Here is a 23,738-nt window from a genome sequence, read left to right as displayed (position 1 = left end):
GACATAAAGGATTGTGTTCTATTTCGCTGATGAAACATTGGATAAAGTGTGGATAGAACCCCGTTTGCCATCTGATCTTCAGGATTGTATTTTTTCATTGAGGATTGTGTTTCATTTTATATTTAACGATGGGAGACGGAGGAGAAAGGCGCAGATGGGAATACTGGTGTGTTGCTCTGCGTTTCTCTTTGCTGCTGTGCTTCGTGGAGCAGGTTTCGGCTCAGATAAGGTACTCTATTCCAGAGGAGGTGAAAGAGGGATCCGTTGTTGGAAATGTTGCTAAGGATTTGGGTCTTGACATCAGTACTTTGTTGGAGAGGCGGTTTCGTATCGTTTCTGGATCTAAGGACGCTCTTTTCCAGGTTAATCAGAACAATGGCGTCTTGTATGTTTATAAGAATATTGACAGAGAGGAGCTTTGTGTCGGAAATGTTGCATGTGTGATAGATCTAGAGATCATTGTTGAAAACCCGTTAGAAGTCCATTACGCAGGTGTAGAAATAACAGACATAAACGACCATACCCCCAGCTTCTCCGAGAAAGATATACACATCAACATAGCTGAGAATAAACTGCCAGGGGCTCGTTTTGAACTCCAGGCTGCGCGTGATTTGGACTATGGCATAAATTCAGTACGTACCTATAAATTAAATCAAAACGAGCATTTTGATTTAGAGCTGCGAGATAGCGGGGAAGGTTATAAAATCCCTTTTTTGGTTTTACAGAAAGCCTTAGATAGGGAACTGGAGACCAAACATGTATTACTATTGACAGCATTAGATGGGGGGAATCCACCTGGAACAGGTACTCTGAACATCACTGTCACAGTCCTTGACACAAATGATAATCAACCTGTATGTAGCCAAGACGTCTACTCAGTGAAGTTACAGGAAAATGCTGATATCGGTAGGATTGTAGTACGGGTTAACGCAACTGATACAGACCATGGATCAAATGGAGAAGTTGAATATAGACTTGGTAGGAATTTAAAGCGTGGAGTATATGACATATTTGAACTGGATAGCCTTACTGGAGAAATTCGGGTTAAAGGTCCAGTAGATTTCGAGGATAATGAGGTGTACAGGTTAAATATAGAGGCGTCTGATAAAGGCCAACCTCCACTGACTGTTGACTGTCGAGTTATTATAAAGATAACTGATGTAAATGACAATAAACCATCTATTGGTGTTACGTCCCTCTCTAAGACGGTGTCTGAAGTTTCTAAACCAGGAACTGTTATTTCTCTCATCAGTGTGACAGATAAAGATTCCGGTATTAATGGTAAAGTGCTTGCTAGTATATCTGAAGACGTGCCATTTGAGTTAAAGCCATCATATAAAGAAAACGTATATTCTGTCGTCACAAGGGGCCGTTTAGACAGAGAACTCGTCTCCCATTATGACATCACTATAACAGCCACTGACTGTGGTCAGCCTCCTCTGTCCACATTCAACACTCTGAACGTCCAGATATCAGATGTGAACGATAACAGCCCAGAATTCTCCCAAGACCCTATTGAGCTGTACTTAGTGGAAAATAACGCCCCTGGTGCATCCATATTCTCAGTAATCGCTTCTGATAAAGACTTAAATGAAAATGCAGCAATTTCATATCACATTGTTAGAGGTGATGTTTTTGCATCTTTCCTGAATATCAATTGTGATAATGGACATATTTCTGCTCTAAAAAGCTTTGACTTTGAAACCTTCAAAACATTCCAATTCCAAGTTGTAGCTACAGACTCTGGAACTCCGTCACTAAGCAGCAACGTCACAATGAATGTGTTCATTCTGGATCAGAACGACAACGCTCCAGTGATCTTGTATCCAGTCAGCGCTAATGGTTCCGCTGCAGGTGTGGAGGAGATTCCCCGCAATGTGAACGCAGGCCATTTGGTGACTAAAGTGAGAGCCTATGACGCTGATATAGGATATAACGGCTGGTTATTATTTTCACTGCAGGAAGTTACTGACCACAGTCTCTTTGCCTTGGACCGCTATACAGGACAGATAAGGACACTTCGGTCATTCACAGAGACAGACGAGGCTGAGCATAAACTGGTCATACTGGTAAAAGACAATGGGAACGTTTCACTCTCAGCAACAGCTACTGTGATTATCAACGTTGTGGAGCACAAAGAGGCTTTTGCAGCTTCTGATGTTAAAAGCGCAGTAAAAGACGAGGAGGAGAACAGCGTTACATTTTATTTGATCATAACTTTGATGTCAGTTTCAGCACTTTTTATCATCAGTATCATCGTGTTGATTGTAATGCAGTGCTCCAAAGCCCCAGTCGATTCCTCCAAGTATTTACAAGATGTGAATTACGACGGGACACTGTGCCACAGCATCCAGTACCGATCCGGAGACAAACGGTACATGTTAGTTGGACCCAGAATGAGTATAGGTTCTACTATTGTCCCGGGAAGCAATGGGAATACTCTAGTGGTACCTGAAAACAGGAGGAGAGCTTCTGGAGAGGTAAGAACTGTCTTTGAGCATTAAACGTTGAAAGCATATGGCTGGTTATTTTAATGTATTTATCGTGCGTAATGAAATGTATGACGGAAGATTAAGCGCTAACTATCTACCTTGAAGTCTCTTGAAATTGTTTTTTGTTTATATGGGCATGAGATATGCTGATATTTGAAAACGTTGACTGATTAGTCAAAAACTAGGTCCCAACATGACACGTGAGTGTAATTTCCCGGTCTACAAACTGCCTTTCTGTGCGTAATGGAGAACTGAACTCGTTCATGCAATTGCTGTCCACCCCCTGTGGTGCTGATTTACAAGATCATTGTTTTTCTTTGCAATCGTGTATGTACCATGCCTGTCTTTTACATCTGTAGACCTCCACATTCATTTAGTCCCAGTCCTTTTCATTTTACTCCCACTAAACCTTTCATCGTCACACGCCTGTAACTGTAATATAGTGCTGGTTCATTTGCTGATTCTAATACAGAAAGGTATTTTCGTTCTCGAGCCGTATGTACTCATGGTCAACGGTAGATCGGTCCGCAGTGTGTCAGTATAACACAAGGAGACTTTCTGGTACTGTTATACTAGGCCCTGCCCTTCTCTGTGCTGTTTAGTTCCCCGCAGATACAGAGAGAGTCTTGGGGACATCAAATCAAGGCGTGCTATTTCAGGCAAATACTTTTTCCCCGGTTTGCTGAACGATTGGATTCGGTATGGATCATTACGACTTTGCCATCTGATCATTAGGATTGTAATTTCTCATTGACAACAGGGTTTGATTGTTTAACGATGGGAGACGGAGGACAAAGGCGCAGATGGGAGTACTGGTGTGTTGCTCTGCGTTTCTCTTTGCTGCTGTGCTTCGTGGAGCAGGTTTCGGCTCAGATAAGGTACTCTATTCCAGAGGAGGTGACAGAGGGATCCGTTGTTGGAAATGTTGCTAAGGATTTGGGTCTTGACGTCAGTACTTTGTTGGAGAGGCGGTTTCGTATCGTTTCTGGATCTAAGGACGCTCTTTTCCAGGTTAATCAGAACAATGGCGTCTTGTATGTTCATAAGAATGTCGACAGAGAGGAGCTCTGTGAAGGCAACAGCGCTTGTTTAATAAACCTGAAAATCGTTGTTGAAAACCCTTTAGAAATCCATTATGTAGGTGTAGAAGTAACTGATGTGAATGACAATTCTCCCAGTTTTCCAGAGAAGGAGCAGCAATTTGATATAGCCGAGCACACCTCTGTGGGGACGCGCTTCCAAATACATGCAGCGCGTGACCCTGACGTCGGAAAAAATTCTATTTGGGCTTACAAAGTAACATCAAATGATCATTTTGAAATCGATGTAAGACAAAGCGACGAGGACAAAATACCATTTTTAGTTTTAAAGAAGTCACTGGACAGGGAAAAACAAATGAAACACACGCTTCTCCTAACAGCGATAGATGGAGGTATTCCTCAAAGATCAGGCACCCTAAATGTTACAATTGTTGTTCTAGATAGTAATGATAACCGTCCCGTCTTTAGTCAGGATACATATAATGTTAGGATACAAGAAAACGTTGGAGTTGGTACAGTTGTTATTAGAGTAAATGCAACTGATGCAGATGAAGGAAGTAATAGTGAGGTTGAGTTCAGCCTGGGTAAAACCTTAAGGAGAAAAGTCTATGATATGTTTGAACTGGATAGGCTAACTGGAGACATTAGAGTTAAAGGTGAGGTGGACTTTGAGGACACAGAGGTGTATAAACTAGATGTTCAGGCCTCGGACAAAGGACAACCTCCACTGACTGTGGAATGTAGAGTGATCATAAAGATAATCGATATTAATGACAATGAGCCAGATATAGAGGTGACATCACTGTCTAATTTAGTTTCTGAAGATTCCAAACCAGGAACTGTTATTTCTCTCATAAGTGTCAGTGATAAAGACTCCGGTATCAATGGAAAAGTGTTGTGTAGTCTGTTAGGAGATGTACCCTTTGAGTTAAAACCTTCCTTTCAGGATAATATGTACTCTTTAGTGACCAAAAAGCCCTTGGATCGTGAACTCGTCTCCCATTATGACATCACAATAACAGCCACTGACTGTGGTCAGCCTCCTCTGTCCACATTTAAAATTCTGAACGTCCAGATATCAGATGTGAACGATAACAGTCCAGAATTCTCTCAAAACCCTATTGAGCTGTACTTACTGGAAAATAACGCCCCTGGTGCATCCATACTCTCTGTAACCGCAACAGATAAAGACTTGAATGAAAATGCTGCGATTTCATATCACGTTGTTAGAGGTGAAGGGACACAGAATGATATGACATCTTTCCTGAATATAAATTCTGATAATGGACTCGTTTCTGCTCTAAAAACCTTTGACTTTGAAACACTCAAAACATTCCAATTCCAAGTTGTAGCTACAGACTCTGGAACTCCGTCACTAAGCAGCAACGTCACAATAAACGTGTTCATACTGGATCAGAACGACAACGCTCCTCTGATCTTGTATCCAGTCAGCGCTAACGGTTCCGCTGAAGGTGTGGAGGAGATTCCCCGCAATGTGAACGCCGCAGGCCATTTGGTGACTAAAGTGAGATCCTATGACGCTGATATAGGATATAACGGCTGGTTATTATTTTCACTGCAGGAAGTTACTGACCACAGTCTCTTTGCTTTGGACCGTTATACAGGACAGATAAGGACACTTCGGTCGTTCACAGAGACAGACGAGGCTGAGCATAAACTGGTCATACTGGTAAAAGACAATGGGAACGTTTCACTCTCAGCAACAGCTACTGTGATTATCAACGTTGTGGAGCCCAAAGAGGCTTTTGCAGCTTCTGATGTTAAAAGCGCAGTAAAAGACGAGGAGGAGAACAGCGTTACATTTTATTTGATCATAACATTGATGTCAGTTTCAGCACTTTTTATCATCAGTATCATCGTGTTGATTGTAATGCAGTGCTCCAAAGCCCCAGTCGATTCCTCCAAGTATTTACAAGATGTGAATTACGACGGGACACTGTGTCACAGCATCCAGTACCGATCCGGAGACAAACGGTACATGTTAGTTGGACCCAGAATGAGTATAGGTTCTACTATAGTCCCGGTCAGCAATGGGAATACTCTAGTGATACCTGACCACAGGAGAAGTGCGTCTGGAGAGGTGAGCTATGTGCATGCATAATCTCTTGTGTTTGTTGGTCGCTTATATGGGTGTGTTTGTGAGATATGCTGATCTCTCCCTTCAAGTAGTTGAGTAGTCAAAACCAGGTCCCAACATGACTCAATTGTCTACAAACAGGTTTTCTGTGCATAATGTATATTGTATGTGGTTGCTGTCCACTCTAGTGGTGCTGAATTAAACAGTAATTGTTTTTGTTGAAAGCTCGACTCTGCCATCCTATTTGAATGTGTTCTCCTCTATATCAACTTCGTATCCTACTGTTCCATTTAGTTGTATTCTTCCTCAACCTTTCTTCATCCTTTGATTATGCCTTTAATTAAAGTGACCCAGTGCAACCGGGCCTTCTAGCAATACAAAAAGCGGAAAAACGAATTTATTTTGCAATACTATATTCTCGTGTGGTTTACGCAGCAGACAGGTGCTTGGACCGCAGGGTGTCAGTATAACATAAGGAGACTGTCAGGTATTTACTCTTAGAGTAGGCTCTGCCCCTCTCTGGGCTGTTTTGTTCTACACATACCGAGAGAGTGGTCCAGACATCAGAACAAGACTTGCCATGTCAGAGAAGGCTATAATTGTTTACTGACTGAGTAGTTGAATTCAGTATGGATCATTGCAAGTTGATCATCTGATCATTAGGATTGTATTTTTTCATTGAGGACAGTGTTTTTGTTCCGCTGTTTAACGATGGGAGACGGAGGACAAAGGCGCAGATGGGAATACTGGTGTGTTGCTCTGCGTTTCTCTTTGCTGCTGTGCTTCGTGGAGCAGGTTTCGGCTCAGATAAGGTACTCTATTCCAGAGGAGGTGAACGAGGGATCCGTTGTTGGAAATGTTGCTAAGGATTTGGGTCTTGACGTCAGTACTTTGGTGGAGAGGCGGTTTCGTATCGTTTCTGGATCTAAGGACGCTCTTTTCCAGGTTAATCAGAACAATGGCGTCTTGTATGTTCATAAGAATATCGACAGAGAGGAGCTCTGTGAAGGCACTGGCGCGTGTTTGATGAACCTGAAGATTGTAGTTGAGAATCCTCTAGAAATACATTATGTTCAGTTAGAAATCAAAGATGTCAATGACCATTCACCTATGTTCACAGAAAAGGAGCAGCATTTTGAAATAGCAGAACACGTCCCTCCGGGAACTCGCTTACAAATTCCGACTGCTCGTGATCCGGACATAGGGGTAAACTCCGTACGTTTTTACAAATTAAGTCAGAATATTTTTTTCGACATTGAGATCAAAGATAGCGATGAGGACAAAATACCATTTTTAATATTACAGAAATCTCTAGATAGGGAGAACAGAATCAACCACTCATTGGTTTTAACTGCTATCGATGGAGGGAATCCGCCAAAATCAGGATCTCTAAATATAACCGTTACTGTTCTTGACGTAAATGATAACAAGCCTGTTTTTAGTCAAGACACATACTCTGTAACTTTACAAGAAAACGCCCCTATTGGTACCATCATTGTAAAAGTAAATGCTACTGATCTAGATGAAGGGTTAAACCGTGTTGTTGAATACTCTCTTGGCAGAAACCTCAAGAGCAAAGTTTATGACGTGTTTGAATTGGATAGCGTTACAGGTGAAATTACAGTTAAGGCCCAGGTAGACTTTGATGACACCGAGGTGTACAAACTAAGTGTGCAAGCATCAGACAGAGGTCAGCCTCCATGGACTGTCGAATGCGGGGTTATCATAAAAATACTTGACGTAAATGATAACAAACCCGAGATAGAGGTAACATCCCTTTCCAATATGGTCTCTGAAGATTCCAAACCAGGAACTGTTATTTCTCTCATAAGTGTCAGTGATAAAGACTCCGGTATCAATGGAAAAGTGTTGTGTAGTCTGTTAGGAGATGTACCCTTTGAGTTAAAACCTTCCTTTCAGGATAGTATGTACTCTTTAGTGACCAAACAACGATTAGACAGAGAGTTTGTATCCCATTATGACATCACAATAACAGCCACTGACTGTGGTCAGCCTCCTCTGTCCACATTCAAAATTCTGAACGTCCAGATATCAGATGTGAACGATAACAGTCCAGAATTCTCCCAAGACCCTCTTGAGCTGTACTTAGTGGAAAATAACGCCCCCGGTGCATCCATACTCTCTGTAATCGCCACTGACAAAGACTTGAATGAGAATGCAGCCATTTCATATCACCTTGTTAGAGGCGAAGGGACTCAAAATGGTATGACATCTTTCTTGAATATCAATTCTGATAATGGACATATTTCCGCTCTAAAAAGCTTTGACTTTGAAGCCATCAAAACATTCAAATTCCAAGTTGTAGCTACAGACTCTGGAATTCCGTCATTAAGCAGCAACGTCACAATAAACGTGTTCATACTGGATCAGAACGACAACGCTCCAGTGATCTTGTATCCAGTCAGCGCTAACGGTTCCGCTGAAGGTGTGGAGGAGATTCCCCGCAATGTGAACGCAGGCCATTTGGTGACTAAAGTGAGAGCCTATGACGCTGATATAGGATATAACGGCTGGTTATTATTTTCACTGCAGGAAGTTACTGACCACGGTCTCTTTGCTTTGGATCGCTATACAGGACAGATAAGGACACTTCGGACATTCACAGAGACAGACGAGACTGAGCATAAACTGGTCATACTGGTGAAAGACAATGGGAACGTTTCACTCTCAGCAACAGCTACTGTGATTATCAACGTTGTGGAGCCCAAAGAGGCCTTTGCAGCTTCTGATGTTAAAAGCGCAGTAAAAGACGAGGAGGAGAACAGCGTTACATTTTATTTGATCATAACTCTGGGGTCAGTTTCAGCACTTTTTATCATCAGTATCATCGTGTTGATTGTAATGCAGTGCTCCAAAGCCCCAGTCGATTCCTCCAAGTATTTACAAGATGTGAATTATGACGGGACACTGTGCCACAGCATCCAGTACCGATCCGGAGATAACCGGTACATGTTAGTTGGACCCAGAATGAGTATAGGTTCAACTATTGTCCCGGGCAGCAATGGGAATACTCTAGTGGTACCCGACCACAGGAGGAGAGCTTCGGCAGAGGTAAGACATGTATTTCTCTGTAATTGTATAGAAATCGCATAGATTATTGTCCCATTTAAAAAAAAGTTCATATATTTAATTGAACTACGGGGTCTTGTTTGAGTGGGTCTAATATGTTTTTTTTTCGGAGTATGGCTTTGGCGTTTTAACAAACCTACACCTCTCACAGGGTCTGTCCTTGAAATCAGAGGATCAGGCGTCAACACCACATTTGAAAGTGGTCGCTGTCCACGACAATTGTTCTGAAACACTTTTCAGTTCAAAGTGTTATTTGACGCGTCACATATTTATGTTTCGGTTTGAGTTGCTGCGCATGAAACCCATTCTCCTAATGCGCGTGGTGTCGCTGCTTTTCAGTGTTAGAAACATGCATTTAGTTTGAATCCCTCCCTCCCTTTGTCGTGTTGCCTCATTAAAAAATCATTCGAGTCGAGTGAAATGGGCACTTGCTTTCTGGAATGGAGAATACCATCCGCATGGATACTTGCTTGAATCTTTTTCGTGGATGAACTTGGCACCTTGCTTTTTCTGGATGAAGCGGACTGTAATGGTTCCAAAATAACAGGGCTTGTCAAAATGATAGACAAACAGAGAAGAGAGGCGCCTCACTGGGCGATGCTGTCGTTTGTATTTTTGTTGTGCTTCTCCCGTGGAGCTTATTGTCAAATACGCTATTCTATCGCGGAGGAGTCGAAAGAAGGTTCTTATGTGGGAGATGTAGCAAAGGATTTGGGGTTCAGTGTGGATGTACTGGCGGAGCGAAGGTTTCGGATTGTATCTGGCTCTAAGGAAGGTCTTTTACAGATCAACCAAGATAATGGCGTGTTGTATGTGAACAGGCACATCGACAGGGAGGAGCTGTGTGAGAAAAACATTGTGTGTTTAATCAACCTAAAAACCGTCGCCGAAAATCCAATGGAAATACATTATGTTGAGATTGAAATTACGGATATAAATGACCATTCTCCCATTTTTCCAGAAAAGGAGAAACGCTTAGAGATAGCAGAGAATGCTGTGCTCCAAGGAACGCGCTTTCCTCTTGACGCTGCGCGTGACCCTGATGTTGGAGCGAATAGTCTCCGTAAGTACACTCTCAGTCAAAACGAGAACTTTGACTTAGATGTTAAAACTCGCGGTGAGGATAAAATTCCTTTTCTGATTTTGAAAAAGCCGCTAGACAGAGAGCAGAAACCTGAAATTCAACTGATTTTGACTGCGTTTGACGGTGGTGAGACCGCAAGATCTGGCACAGTCAATATAACAATACATGTGATTGATGTCAATGACAACGCACCAGTCTTTGACAGACAGGTGTATACGGTAACTTTATATGAAAATCCTCCCGTAGGTGCCTCAGTCCTAAGATTACACGCCACGGATATAGATGATGGCGCCAACGGACAGGTTATATACACTTTTGATAACAGTCTTAAAAACAAAGCGTTCGATTTATTCGAGATAGATGATGTTACCGGTGAGATCACTGTAAAAGGATTAATAGATTTTGAAGAGCAGAGCGTTTATGACATTGACATGCAGGCCTCTGACAAAGGTCCGGTTACATTGACTGGTCACTGTAGTGTTGTTATTAACGTGAAAGATGTAAATGACAACGCACCTGAGATGGACGTGACGTCCCTATCAAGCCAAGTCCCCGAGGATTCACGACCCGGTACAGCGGTAGCTCTTATCAGCGTGTTTGATATGGACTCTGGTGAAAACGGCTTAGTTATATGTACAATCTCAGACAACATCCCTTTCGAATTAAAACCGTCTTTTCAGAAAAATATGTATTCGTTGATTACTAAAAGCAGATTGGACAGAGAGTCAGAGCCTATGTACACAGTGACAATAACTTCTACAGATAAAGGACTCCCATCACTGTCTTCCCACAAAACCATCACAGTCCATATTTCAGACGTTAATGATAACAGTCCTGTGTTTTCTCAGAGTCAGTATACTTTTTATGTACCGGAAAACAATGCTCCACACGCGTCTGTGTTTTCCATGAGCGCCTCAGATAGAGACCAATATGAAAACGCTCGTGTGTCTTATAACATTTGGAAAAGTGATGGCGACGCTCCTACTGTATCCTACCTAAATATAAATTCTGATGATGGTAACATTTACGCGCTAAAAAGCTTTGACTTCGAAACCCTCAAAACATTCAAATTCCAAGTTGTAGCTACAGACTCTGGAACTCCGTCACTAAGCAGCAACGTCACAATAAACGTGTTCATTCTGGATCAGAACGACAACGCTCCAGTGATCTTGTATCCAGTCAGCGCTAATGGTTCCGCTGCAGGTGTGGAGGAGATTCCCCGCAATGTGAACGCAGGCCATTTGGTGACTAAAGTAAGAGCCTATGACGCTGATATAGGATATAACGGCTGGTTATTATTTTCACTGCAGGAAGTTACTGACCACAGTCTCTTTGCTTTGGACCGTTATACAGGACAGATAAGGACACTTCGGTCATTCACAGAGACAGACGAGACTGAGCATAAACTGGTAATACTGGTGAAAGACAATGGGAACGTTTCACTCTCAGCAACAGCTACTGTGATTATCAACGTTGTGGAGCCCAAAGAGGCTTTTGCAGCTTCTGATGTTAAAAGCGCAGTAAAAGACGAGGAGGAGAACAGCATTACATTTTATTTGATCATAACTTTGATGTCAGTTTCAGCACTTTTTATCATCAGTATCATCGTGTTGATTGTAATGCAGTGCTCCAAAGCCCCAGTCGATTCCTCCAAGTATTTACAAGATGTGAATTACGACGGGACACTGTGTCACAGCATCCAGTACCGATCCGGAGACAAACGGTACATGTTAGTTGGACCCAGAATGAGTATAGGTTCTACTATAGTCCCGGGCAGCAATGGGAATACTCTCGTGGTACCGGACCACAGGAGGAGAGCTTCTGGAGAGGTGAGGAGATGAATACGTTTTTATACAAGTCACATACATCGCACATGGTCATCATAAACCATGTAGACTGAACTGTACAGTGCATTGAGTGTCTCAATACAATCATGTTATCTTGGGCATTTAATAAAACACTTGCTTTGCTGTTTAGGTTTGTGTACTGGTGTATTTGTTTTAGTATTGTAATGTACGACAGGATGGAGGGAATCCTCTTGCATTTCTGTTTTGTAATTCATCAAGTGTCCTTTTTATACCATATATTTGCCTTAGAATAGTTTGTGTGGGACATGTTAAATCAATCTAAAAGGAATTCAAAGTGGTTTCGCCATAGAGCTGTCTTTTTTGGACGCAGCGTTATGCCCTCGTGGTGGGTCGCTGTGCACTAGGGTGTTTCTGAAATGCTCGGATGTCTCGCAGCTCTGCAGGAGAACATATACCATGCAGATAAAGCGACATGCTTCATTTGATATTTTTGTAAATCTGTATCAGTTGCTGGGTAGATTATATTAGCCTTCATTTGCCTCCACGCAGTGTATATTTATGATTGTCTGTCTCTGTATGTTTGTGCCAAACATGCTTCTGGTGCTGGAGTAGCCAATGTCCTTTACACAACCATGCAATCAATGTGTGGTAGCATCGCATGGTGTCAGTGCTTAACTAGAATAACGCTCTTGAAAGCAACGCTCACGTCACATTTTTGCATCCTCCCCTTAGTTGGTTTATCATTCAGTAGCTAGCTGACGAGGGTCGTAAGCAACAAGGAGATATTTCATACTCACTTGAACGGAACTAAAAATGCTTTTTTTTTTAGAATAATGAGCTATGATTCTATTTGGGAATGCAATGGGTAAGGTTTCGTTAATAATATAGGCATAGTGTCGCGTGCTGTGGATTCTTTTTGGACTAAATATATTTGATAAAAATGGAACAAAGAGGACATGGAGCATGGTGGGAGCAACGACGGAGGCTTTGGGCAATGTTAGCTTTGGTTTTCTTTTGGAGCGGAGCATCTGCACAGATAACATACTCCATCTCTGAGGAGCTTAAGGAAGGAACTGTCGTGGGGAATATAGCTAAGGATTTGGGAATAGATCTGAGCACCTTGAAGGAGAGGGGATTTCGAATCGTGTCTGGCTCGACGGAGCCCCTTTTCCAGGTAAACCAGAATGACGGCATCTTGTATTTGCACCGAAAAATAGACCGAGAGGAGGCGTGTGAACGGAGCAGCGTGTGTTTGATCAACATGAAAACCGTTCTGGAGAACCCGCTGGAGATCCATTATGTCTCAGTGGAGGTGTTAGATGTTAACGACCATTCTCCCAGCTTTCCTGAGAAAGAGAAACGGTTAGAGATATTTGAGTCAGCCTTACCAGGGGCGCGATTTCAGCTCCAGGCTGCGCTCGACACTGATGGTGGACAATACTCAGTTCAACAGTATAAACTCAGTCACAACGATCATTTCCGTTTGGAAGTTAAAGATCGAGGTGATGATGGCAAAATCCCGATATTAATATTACATAAACCACTGGATAGAGAGGCTGTAAAGAGCCATATATTGCTGCTCACAGCTATTGATGGAGGAAAACCTCCAAGATCTGGAGACATGAGAATAACTGTAGATGTACTGGATATCAATGATAACCCGCCTGTCTATACAAAAGATGCTTACTCTGTATTGGTGAATGAAAATACTATTGTTGGCACAACAATTGTACAAGTAAACGCCACCGATTTGGACGAGGGGCCAAACGGTTTAGTAATGTACTCGTTTGGCAATAGCGTGAATAGTAAATTACGCAAACTCTTTGATCTGAACCCAGTAACAGGTGAAATCATTGTGAGAGGACTGCTAGATTTTGAAGAAAAAGACAAGTACGAACTCGACATACAGGCATCGGATAAAGGACTTGCACCAATGACATCAGATAAAAGCGTAGTAATAAGGATAGTTGACCTCAATGACAACGCACCTGAGATTGAGGTGACATCATTTTCAAGAGCAATCGCCGAGGATTCTAGATCTGGAACCACAGTCGCGCTAATAAGTGTTAATGATTTGGACTCTGGTCTCAACGGGAAAGTTCTCTGCACTGTGATGGAAGACGCAACTTTCAAACTAATGCCATCACTACAGGATAATATTTACTCTGTAGTCACCATGTCACCCCTGGATAGGGAAAAACATTCTGAATATGATCTAACAATAGTAGCCACAGACGCAGGCCAGCCGTCCCTGTCATCTGTAAAGACTATTAGTGTTGTAGTATCAGATGTGAATGATAACAGTCCAGAGTTTTCACTGAGCCCCTATAATTTCTATGTCACTGAGAATAACGAACCAGGCGCCTCACTTTTTCGCGTGAGTGCGTCTGATCGTGACATAAATGAAAACGCTATTATTTCATATCATATTCTGAGAAACGGTGTCGAGGAGAATAAATGGTCATCGTTCCTCAACATAAATCCTGAAAATGGAAACATACTGGCGCTAAAAAGCTTTGACTTTGAAACCCTCAAAACGTTCAAATTCCAAGTTGTAGCTACAGACTCTGGAACTCCGTCACTAAGCAGCAACGTCACAGTGAATGTGTTCATTCTGGATCAGAACGACAAGGCTCCAGTGATCTTGTATCCAGTCAGCGCTAATGGTTCCGCTGAAGGTGTGGAGGAGATTCCCCGCAATGTGAACGCAGGCCATTTGGTGACTAAAGTGAGAGCCTATGACGCTGATATAGGATATAACGGCTGGTTATTATTTTCACTGCAGGAAGTTACTGACCACAGTCTCTTTGCCTTGGACCGCTATACAGGACAGATAAGGACACTTCGGTCATTCACAGAGACAGACGAGGCTGAGCACAAACTGGTCATACTGGTAAAAGACAATGGGAACGTTTCACTCTCAGCAACAGCTACTGTGATTATCAACGTTGTGGAGCCCAAAGAGGCTTTTGCAGCTTCTGATGTTAAAAGCGCAGTAAAAGACGAGGAGGAGAACAGCGTTACATTTTATTTGATCATAACATTGATGTCAGTTTCAGCACTTTTTATCATCAGTATCATCGTGTTGATTGTAATGCAGTGCTCCAAAGCCCCAGTCGATTCCTCCAAGTATTTACAAGATGTGAATTACGACGGGACACTGTGTCACAGCATCCAGTACCGATCCGGAGACAAACGGTACATGTTAGTTGGACCCAGAATGAGTATAGGTTCTACTATTGTCCCGGGAAGCAATGGGAATACTCTAGTGGTACCTGAACACAGGAGGAGAGCTTCTGGAGAGGTAAGGAGATGAAAATGAATTTATAGTTCACAATGCTCTTACACCTGACCATTGACATGTAGTGCTGATAATAAGCTTGAGTTTTAGAATTGCATACGCTATCATTGTATTTGTATGTATTTAATATTTAATTGACTGAAAGGGTTATGTGTGAGTTGGTCAAATAGGATGTTTTAAAATCAAAGGGTTGTGTCTCTAACATGATCTGAGAGCTTGGCACGTGTAGGTTAACCTGCTTATTCCCCACCACCACAATCAGGACTTGCCGCTCAGGCCAGGCAGGGCGCTGTCCACCACGGTGGTGCTGAAACGTTGGGCTATTCAACCATAGAGAATGATAGAGGCCTCTAGTGGCCAAACGGACGTTTTAGCATGGGCAGCACCATTTAGTGCTTCCACCATGCTTCCGCCATTTTAAAGTAGCCAAAGTAGTCAACTAGCTGGAGATTCCTATAGGTTGTAGCTTCAATGGCGCTGCCCATGCTGTCACATACGCTATAATGGCACAGATATATAAAACAGTCCTCTATCTATCTCTAGGAATTCAATACGCTGTTTAATACGCTGTTTGCATAATGAAGTGTTGTCCCCAAAAAAGGACAGCATAAATAGCATGATTTATTTAAATATAGGAGACTTGTTGCATGCTTCAGTACATTTTATTTAAGGGAACCTTTACGACATATGAATTATGGGTCTGCCAGTCCAGTCATCAAAATCAAATCAAATTGTATTTGTCACATGCGCAGAATACAACAGTTGCCGACCTTACCGTGACATTCTTATTTGCAAGCCCTTAACCCACAAGGCAGAGCAAGAAGAAGAGTTAAGAAAATATTTACTAAATTAACTAAAGTAAAACATTTAATTAAAAGTAACACAATAAAATAACAATAAAGAGCCTATATACAGGGGGTACTGGTACAGAGTCAATGTGGAGGCTATATACAGGGGGTACCGGTACCGAGTCAATGTGAAGGCTATATACAGGGGGTACCGGTACCGAGTCAATGTGAAGGCTATATACAGGGGGTACCGGTACCGAGTCAATGTGGAGGCTATATACAGGGGGTACCGGTACCGAGTCAATGTGGAGGCTATATACAGGGGGTACCGGTACCGAGTCAATGTGGAGCCTATATACAGGAGGTACCGGTACAGAGTCAATGTGGAGGCTATATACAGGGGGTACCGGTACCGAGTCAATGTGGAGGCTATATACAGGGGGTACCGGTACCGAGTCAATGTGGAGGCTATATACAGGGGGTACCGGTACAGAGTCAATGTGGAGGCTATATACAGGGGTACCGGTACCGAGTCAATGTGGAGGCTATATACAGGGGGTACCGGTACCGAGTCAATGTGGAGGCTATATACAGGGGGTACCGGTACCGAGTCAATGTGGAGGCTATATACAGGGGGTACCGGTACCGAGTCAATGTGCGGGGTACAGGCTTGGTCGAGGTCATTTGTACATGTAGGTAGGGGTAAAGTGACTATGCATAGATAATAAACGATGAGTAGCAGTGTAAAAACAAAGGGGGTGGCAATGTAAATAGTCCGGGTGGACATTTGATGAATGGACCTAGACTTGGCGCTCTCCTACCGCTTGCTGTGTGGTAGCAGAGTGAACAGTCTATGACCTGGGTGACTGGAGTCTTTGACAATTTTTATTCTAACCTTGTGCTGACCTTTCTCCCTCGTGCGTTGTGACACTATAGCATTCTGGGTGGGTTGGACTAGTAAAAGTAGGCCTAACATTATTAAACAACAGCGCAATGCGAGTTAGAATCGCATGGGGTCAGTACCCAACTATAGCGCTTCTGGTAGAAATACTATCGTCATGCTTTTGAGCCCTCCTCCTGGCTGGTTTGGTAGGTTTGATCGGTCCCTGGAGTTATACAGTCGTGCATGTTCGTGGAGAGAATAAGATCTGGAATTTACATAAATAAGACTATTGTTGGTTTATTCGTTTTGGTATTTGACGAACATACTGGAAAGACAACGGTCACAAATGAAGGAATAGTGGAAGTGCTGTGGATGAGGGCTTTTTGTCTTGAAAACATGGAACAAAGAGGATGCGGGGCATGGCGGGAGCGACGGCAGAGTGTCACCTACATGGTTGCTTTGGTTCTGTTTTGGAGCGGAGCATCTGCACAGATAAGATACACCATCTCTGAAGAGCTTAAGGAAGGAACTGTCGTGGGGAATATAGCTAAGGATGTTGGAATAGATCTGAGCACCTTGAAGGAGAGGGGATTTCGAATCGTGTCTGGCTCGACCGAGCCTCTTTTCGAGGTTAACCAGAATGACGGCATCTTATATGTGAACCGAAAAATAGACCGAGAGGAGCTGTGTGAACGGAGCAGCGTGTGCTTGATCAACCTGAAAACCGTTCTAGAGAACCCGCTGGAGATCCATTATGTCTCAGTGGAGGTGTTAGATGTTAACGACCATTCTCCCAGCTTTCCCGAGAAAGAGAATCGGTTAGAAATATACGAGTCCGCTTTACCTGGTGTACGATTTCAGCTGCAAGCTGCCGTTGATCCAGATGGTGGCCCGTACTCGGTTCAGCAATATAAACTCAGTCATAATGACCATTTTCGTTTGGAGGTTAAAGATCGAGGAAGGGAAGGTAAAATTCCTGTTGTAAATCTACTAAAGCCCTTAGATAGAGAAGCTATGAAAAGACATACATTACTACTCACAGCCATTGATGGAGGAAAACCTCCCAGGTCTGGGACTGTGGAAATAGTTATTGATGTTTTAGATGTAAATGATAATATGCCTGTTTTTGTCAAAGAGTTATACTCAGTTACATTGAATGAAAATGCTCCTATTGGCACGACAGTCGTGCAAGTAAATGCCACGGATTTAGACGAGGGTTCGAATGCCGAGGTCCTTTACTTTTTCGGTAAAATGGTAAAGAACAAGATTCGTAAACTTTTCGATGTAAATACGAATACGGGTGAGATAGTTGTGAAAGAATTGGTCGATTTCGAGCTACAAGACAGCTATGAGATTGACATAATGGCAACTGATAAAGGATCTGCCCCTCTGACAACTGACAAAAGCATAACAGTAAAGATTATTGACCTCAACGATAATGCACCTGAGATCGAGGTGACGTCTTTTTCGAACGCAATCCCCGAGGATTCTAGACCAGGCACCACTGTAGCATTAATCAGTGTTAATGATTTAGACTCTGGTCTTAATGGCAAAGTGATCTGCTCTTTAGTTGAGGACATACCATTTACATTAATGCCGTCTTTACAGGACAACATGTATTCTGTAGTCACCAAGTCAACACTGGATCGAGAGAAATCATCACAATATGATCTAACAGTAGTTGCTAAAGACGCAGGCCAGCCGTCCCTGTCATCTGTAAAGACTATAAGCGTAGTTATATCAGATGTGAATGATAACAATCCAGAGTTTTCATTAAGCTCCTATACTTTCTATATCACTGAGAATAACGACCCAGGCGCCTCAGTATTTTACGTAAGTGCATCAGATCGTGACATAGATGAAAACGCTCTTATTTCATATCATATTCTGAGATACGGTGGTGACGAGAACAAATGGGCATCTTTCCTCAACATAAATTCAGAAAATGGAAACATTTTGGCGCTAAAAAGTTTTGACTTTGAAACTTTAAAAACATTTAAATTCCAAGTTGTAGCTACAGACTCTGGAATTCCGTCATTAAGCAGCAACGTCACAATAGACGTGTTCATTCTGGATCAGAACGACAACGCCCCAGTGATCTTGTATCCAGTCAGCGCTAACGGTTCTGCTGAAGGTGTGGAGGAGATTCCCCGCAATATGAACGCAGGCCATTTGGTGACTAAAGTGAGAGCCTATGACGCTGATATAGGATATAACGGCTGGTTATTATTTTCACTGCAGGAAGTAACTGACCACAGTCTCTTTGCTTTGGACCGTTATACAGGACAGATAAGGACACTTCGGTCATTCACAGAGACAGACGAGACAGAGCACAAACTGGTCATACTGGTAAAAGACAATGGGAACGTTTCACTCTCAGCAACAGCTACTGTGATTATCAACGTTGTGGAGCCCAAAGAGGCTTTTGCAGCTTCTGATGTTAAAAGCGCAGTAAAAGACGAGGAGGAGAACAGCGTTACATTTTATTTGATCATAACTTTGGGGTCAGTTTCAGCACTTTTCATCATCAGTATCATCGTGTTGATTGTAATGCAGTGCTCCAAAGCCCCAGTCGATTCCTCCAAGTATTTACAAGATGTGAATTACGACGGGACACTGTGTCACAGCATCCAGTACCGATCCGGAGACAAACGGTACATGTTAGTTGGACCCAGAATGAGTATAGGTTCTACTATAGCCCCGGGCAGCAATGGAAATACTCTAGTGGTACCTGAACACAGCAGGAGAGCTTCGGCAGAGGTAAGAAGATAAAGTTGAAGTCGTAATTTTACATCCACCTTAGCCAAATACATTTAAACTGTTTTTCACAATTCCTGACATTTAATCCTAGTTAAAATTCCCTGTCCTAGGTCAGTTAGGATCACCACTTTATTTAAAGAATGTGAAATGTCAGAATAATAGTAGAGAGAATGATTTATTTCTGATTTTATTTATTTCATCACATTCCCAGTGGGTCAGACGTTTACATACACTCAATTAGTAATTGATAGCATTGCCTTTAAATTGTTTAACTTGTGTCAAACGTTTTGGGTAGCCTTTTCACAAGCTTCCCACAATAAGTGGGAATAAGTGGTCCCATTCCCACTGACAGAGCTGGTGTAACTGAGTCAGGTTTGTAGGCCTCCTTGCTCGCACATACTTTTTCAGTTCTGCCCACAAATGTTCTATGGGATTGAGGTCAGGGTTTTGTGATGGCCACTCCAATACCAAGACCATTTTTTTTCTTAATCCGTTTTGCCACACCTTTGGAAGTATGCTTGGGGTCAACGTCCATTTGGAAGACCCATTTGTGACCGAGCTTTAACCTGATGTCTTGAGATGTTGCTTCACTGATAACATTTTTACTGATATATTGTGTCAAGATGCCTCTAAAAAGCTTCAAGGATAGGGTAATGAAGGGTAGAATCACGTGGTGTTTGCATAGGCGGACATCCCAGGGAGGACAGGGGGTACACGACCCCCAATATATCACTGTAAACATAACTATGTCATTTCAATAATATTAATAATACGCAATGAAAGCACTTGTGCTGATTATAGACACTTAATAGCGCGTTTTTAAGTTCCAAAAGAGTGCGACCTCCCTCCCTTTGTCTCACAATGGTTTGATCCACTGCCTCCCACCCCCCAGCAGTGGCACATGATGCAGGTACTGTGCATGTGTGGGAATCTGACAGAGTCTGTTGTTGGTGGCTGACCTCCAGTAAGTTGTTCAAACAAAGGATATGTTAGACATTTCTTTACTTCTACCCCTCAATACAAGAAAACACATTTATAACCGTCACCAGTCTTCATTTTCGCTTCATTAAATTTAATATCACTCTATGTTAGCTAGCGGTTAGCTGATGTTTGCTAGCTAGCTACAGTAACATCAACCAGTGTTTGCAGCTATTTGAATTTGAGTCAATGAGAGAAGCAGCTAGCAATGCAATGTAGTGTTCCTTAGCTGGCAAGGTAACAGAGGGTTAGTGTCTACCGTCTGAAAAGCACTCAATGCACATAACTAACGTGAGGTTAATCCAGTCAATCGCGCCATAGCGATGCTGTTTTATGTTGGCAGCGTTCACATACACAATAGCTGAATTTGCAGAGCTAGCGCTCAAACCAAAGCAAACATTAGCAAGCTAGCTAGTACCTATTCCATTTATGTGGCGTCGTCAATAATGGAATCATTGCTATGGTCAGTTTATTCCAAGATCAGCATGCAGCTGTAGTGCTTCAAAGTCCCTGTGATCATGTTAGAGATACACTGAACTCCCAACTGAACAGAACTACACTCTCTTCTACCGTTGTATTAAAAATATTTAATGGTCTCGTTGCAAAAAGCTACATTTTCGCTAGGGGACTTTGAGGCACCTGTTTGCCGATCTTGGAGTAAACTGACGATAGCAAAGATAATAGCAAAAACCACAGAAACGGAATTGGTGCTCGCTAGCTCGGCAAATTCAGCTATTGTTGAAAGCCAACCAATATAAAACATAAACTATATTACAATGACAAAAGTTTGCAGCATACGTTGTGTAAATGGTGAACTCACACAGCTGTCAAATCTGTTTCACATCTGACTCGCTACCTACCTTCTAGATCGAAGCCCATATAGAATGGTAGAAGATTATAGATGATAGAAGCCCATCTCCTACTGTAAATAACCTGCACACTATGTGTGTCTGTAGCCAGCCAGCCAGGTAGAAAAATGGCAGAAAAAAGACTAATATCAGAGTATTTTTCAGTACACCAAAACGCAAAGTAAGAACCCTAGTAGCCTAATATCTCAAAGACTAGTTGATAAAATGTTCATTAGAAAGAAGTGAAATGATAATGAAAACGTTTCACAATGATGTCATTAGGCAGATCAGGCAACAGATGTCACACAGACAGCAGAGCTGGGGACAGATGCCACACAGACAGCAGAGCTGGGGACAGATGTCACACAGACAGCAGAGCTGGGGACAGATGTCATACAGACAGCAGAGCTGGGGACAGATGTCACACAGACAGCAGAGCTGGGGACAGATGTCACACAGACAGCAGAGCTGGGGACAGATGTCACACAGACAGCAGAGCTGGGGACAGATGTCACACAGACAGCAGAGCTGGGGACAGATGTCACACAGACAGCAGAGCTGGGGTCAGATGGGCAGGGACAGACTGACAGAGACTGATAGGCAGGGACAGACTGGCAGAGACTGATAGGCAGGGACAGACTGACAGAGACTGATAGGCAGGGACAGACTGACAGAGACTGATAGACAGGGACAGACTGACAGAGACTGATAGGCAGGGACAGACTGACAGAGACTGATAGGCAGGGACAGACTGACAGAGACTGATAGGCAGGGACAGACTGACAGAGACTGATAGGCAGGGACAGACTGACAGAGACTGATAGGCAGGGACAGACTGGCAGAGACTGATAGGCAGGGACAGACTGGCAGAGACTGATAGGCAGGGACAGACTGGCAGAGACTGATAGGCAGGGACAGACTGGCAGAGACAGGGAGTCTCAGGTAAGTTTGTTGAGTCTTTGTTTGGCAACATTATGAAAGGTTCTCTCTTTTTTAGACTTGTAAAATAGGGACATAATTGGAAAATGCCATGGATTCCCCCACTCTCAACTTAAACTAGTGACTGAACTAAGATTTGTTTAAGGCAATGGTGTTGCTGTTGTGATTAATTGTGTAGTTTTGGGTACTGGTATTTAGGAGTACAGCAAACAACTATTTATTTTCTAGGAGACAAACTGTGAGTCAGTGAGGGTGGTGAAAGGGAAAGAGCCAGGGAGAGACTTCAGAGGACAGTGTCACAGCCACGGCAGGACCAGTATAGGGGACAGTGTCACAGCCACGGCAGGACCAGTATAGGGGACAGTGTCACAGCCACGGCAGCACCAGGTGTCAACCTTGTTGCCACTAGCACCGGTATAGGGGACAGTGTCACAGCCACGGCAGGACCAGGTGTCAACCTTGTTGCCACTAGCACCGGTATAGGGGACAGTGTCACAGCCACGGCAGGACCAGGTGTCAACCTTGTTGCCAGCAGCACCAGTATAGGGGACAGTGTCACAGCCACGGCAGGACCAGGTGTCAACCTTGTTGCCAGCAGCACCAGTATAGGGGACAGTGTCACAGCCACGGCAGGACCAGGTGTCAACCTTGTTGCCAGCAGCACCGGTATAGGGGACAGTGGCACAGCCACGGCAGGACCCGCTGTCAACCTTGTTGCCAGCAGCACCAGTATAGGGGACAGTGGCACAGCCACGGCAGGACCAGGTGTCAACCTTGTTGCCAGCAGCACCAGTATAGGGGACAGTGTCACAGCCACGGCAGGACCAGGTGTCAACCTTGTTGCCAGCAGCACCAGTACAGGGGACAGTGGCACAGCCACGGCAGGACCAGGTGTCAACATTGTTGCCAGCAGCACCAGTATAGGGGACAGTGTCACAGCCACGGCAGGACCAGGTGTCAACCTTGTTGCCAGCAGCACCAGTATAGGGGACAGTGTCACAGCCACGGCAGGACCAGCTGTCAACCTTGTTGCCAGCAGCACCAGTATAGGGGACAGTGGCACAGCATTGTCCAGTTACCTCAGTGATGGCACAAAAACATATCAGCCACACCCACAATTTATAGAACTGTAAACTCTTGCCAACAGAGTGTTGACGTTTCAAGAGAGATGGTTTGGTGATTTCCCCTGGCTACATTATAATCCATCAATAAAAGGAGTGTTGTGTTTTCACTGTAGCCAAGGGTTTTCAAGCCAGCCATCTTTTGGCCAAAGAGCAGATGCTGCCTTCATTAGTGCAGGATTTAGGAACTGGAGAAAAGCCATTGAAAAATTCAAAACTGCCAAACCCACCGCCACTGTGTAACTGTAACAGCACACCAGATAAATCCAATCAGTCCCCAGTTATCCAGTGCTTGGGGTAAACAGCAGTGACGAAATGACAAAAGCTACCTTGCACTGTATGAGAAAGCAACAACATTGATTGACTCCATTGAAAGACACTCAAGATGATTTGCTGGCAAAGCAGTGCATCACTATAGGGCAGAATGTTTTTAAGTGTTGGATGGTGTGGAGGTTGTTTGGCAACCGTTTTGACCAGGACAGTCTAAACGTCCTGCAAAAGTTGGAAA

General features: G+C 43.3%; 6 protein-coding genes across 6 annotated transcripts; all 6 read left to right on the top strand.

The window, feature by feature from the left end:
• Positions 1-128: 128 nt before the first annotated feature.
• Positions 129-2,504, top strand: LOC135571726 (protocadherin alpha-3-like). The gene has a single exon (XM_065018223.1). It carries the CDS (start codon positions 129-131, stop codon positions 2,502-2,504), a length of 2,376 nt encoding a protein of 791 aa, XP_064874295.1.
• A 765-nt stretch (positions 2,505-3,269) lies between these two features.
• LOC135571688 (protocadherin alpha-3-like) lies at positions 3,270-5,654 on the top strand. Its single transcript, XM_065018184.1, has one exon. The coding sequence runs from the start codon at positions 3,270-3,272 to the stop codon at positions 5,652-5,654; it is 2,385 nt and encodes a 794-aa protein (XP_064874256.1).
• A 687-nt stretch (positions 5,655-6,341) lies between these two features.
• On the top strand, positions 6,342-8,744 carry LOC135571687 (protocadherin alpha-3-like). The gene has a single exon (XM_065018183.1). The coding sequence runs from the start codon at positions 6,342-6,344 to the stop codon at positions 8,742-8,744; it is 2,403 nt and encodes an 800-aa protein (XP_064874255.1).
• Positions 8,745-9,263: 519 nt separating this feature from the next.
• On the top strand, positions 9,264-11,645 carry LOC115121593 (protocadherin alpha-7-like). Its single transcript, XM_065018222.1, has one exon. It carries the CDS (start codon positions 9,279-9,281, stop codon positions 11,643-11,645), a length of 2,367 nt encoding a protein of 788 aa, XP_064874294.1. The 5' UTR covers positions 9,264-9,278.
• Positions 11,646-12,500: 855 nt separating this feature from the next.
• LOC115121594 (protocadherin alpha-8-like) lies at positions 12,501-14,928 on the top strand. Its single transcript, XM_029650702.2, has one exon. The coding sequence runs from the start codon at positions 12,553-12,555 to the stop codon at positions 14,926-14,928; it is 2,376 nt and encodes a 791-aa protein (XP_029506562.1). The 5' UTR covers positions 12,501-12,552.
• A 2,007-nt stretch (positions 14,929-16,935) lies between these two features.
• LOC115121595 (protocadherin alpha-8-like) lies at positions 16,936-19,356 on the top strand. The gene has a single exon (XM_029650703.2). The coding sequence runs from the start codon at positions 16,957-16,959 to the stop codon at positions 19,354-19,356; it is 2,400 nt and encodes a 799-aa protein (XP_029506563.2). The 5' UTR covers positions 16,936-16,956.
• The last annotated feature ends 4,382 nt before the right edge of the window (positions 19,357-23,738 follow it).

Source organism: Oncorhynchus nerka, linkage group LG5 (assembly GCF_034236695.1).
Source record: "Oncorhynchus nerka isolate Pitt River linkage group LG5, Oner_Uvic_2.0, whole genome shotgun sequence".
Classification (NCBI taxonomy): domain Eukaryota; kingdom Metazoa; phylum Chordata; class Actinopteri; order Salmoniformes; family Salmonidae; genus Oncorhynchus; species Oncorhynchus nerka.
Note: the sequence above shows the minus strand (reverse complement) of the source record. Positions and strands in the feature narration are given on the sequence as shown.

Excerpts from the sequence above, each read along its gene's own strand:
- LOC135571726 (XM_065018223.1), top strand. The coding sequence starts at position 129 with ATGGGAGACGGAGGAGAAAGGCGCAGATGGGAATACTGGTGTGTTGCT.
- LOC135571688 (XM_065018184.1), top strand. The coding sequence starts at position 3,270 with ATGGGAGACGGAGGACAAAGGCGCAGATGGGAGTACTGGTGTGTTGCT.
- LOC135571687 (XM_065018183.1), top strand. The coding sequence starts at position 6,342 with ATGGGAGACGGAGGACAAAGGCGCAGATGGGAATACTGGTGTGTTGCT.
- LOC115121593 (XM_065018222.1), top strand. The coding sequence starts at position 9,279 with ATGATAGACAAACAGAGAAGAGAGGCGCCTCACTGGGCGATGCTGTCG.
- LOC115121594 (XM_029650702.2), top strand. The coding sequence starts at position 12,553 with ATGGAACAAAGAGGACATGGAGCATGGTGGGAGCAACGACGGAGGCTT.
- LOC115121595 (XM_029650703.2), top strand. The coding sequence starts at position 16,957 with ATGAGGGCTTTTTGTCTTGAAAACATGGAACAAAGAGGATGCGGGGCA.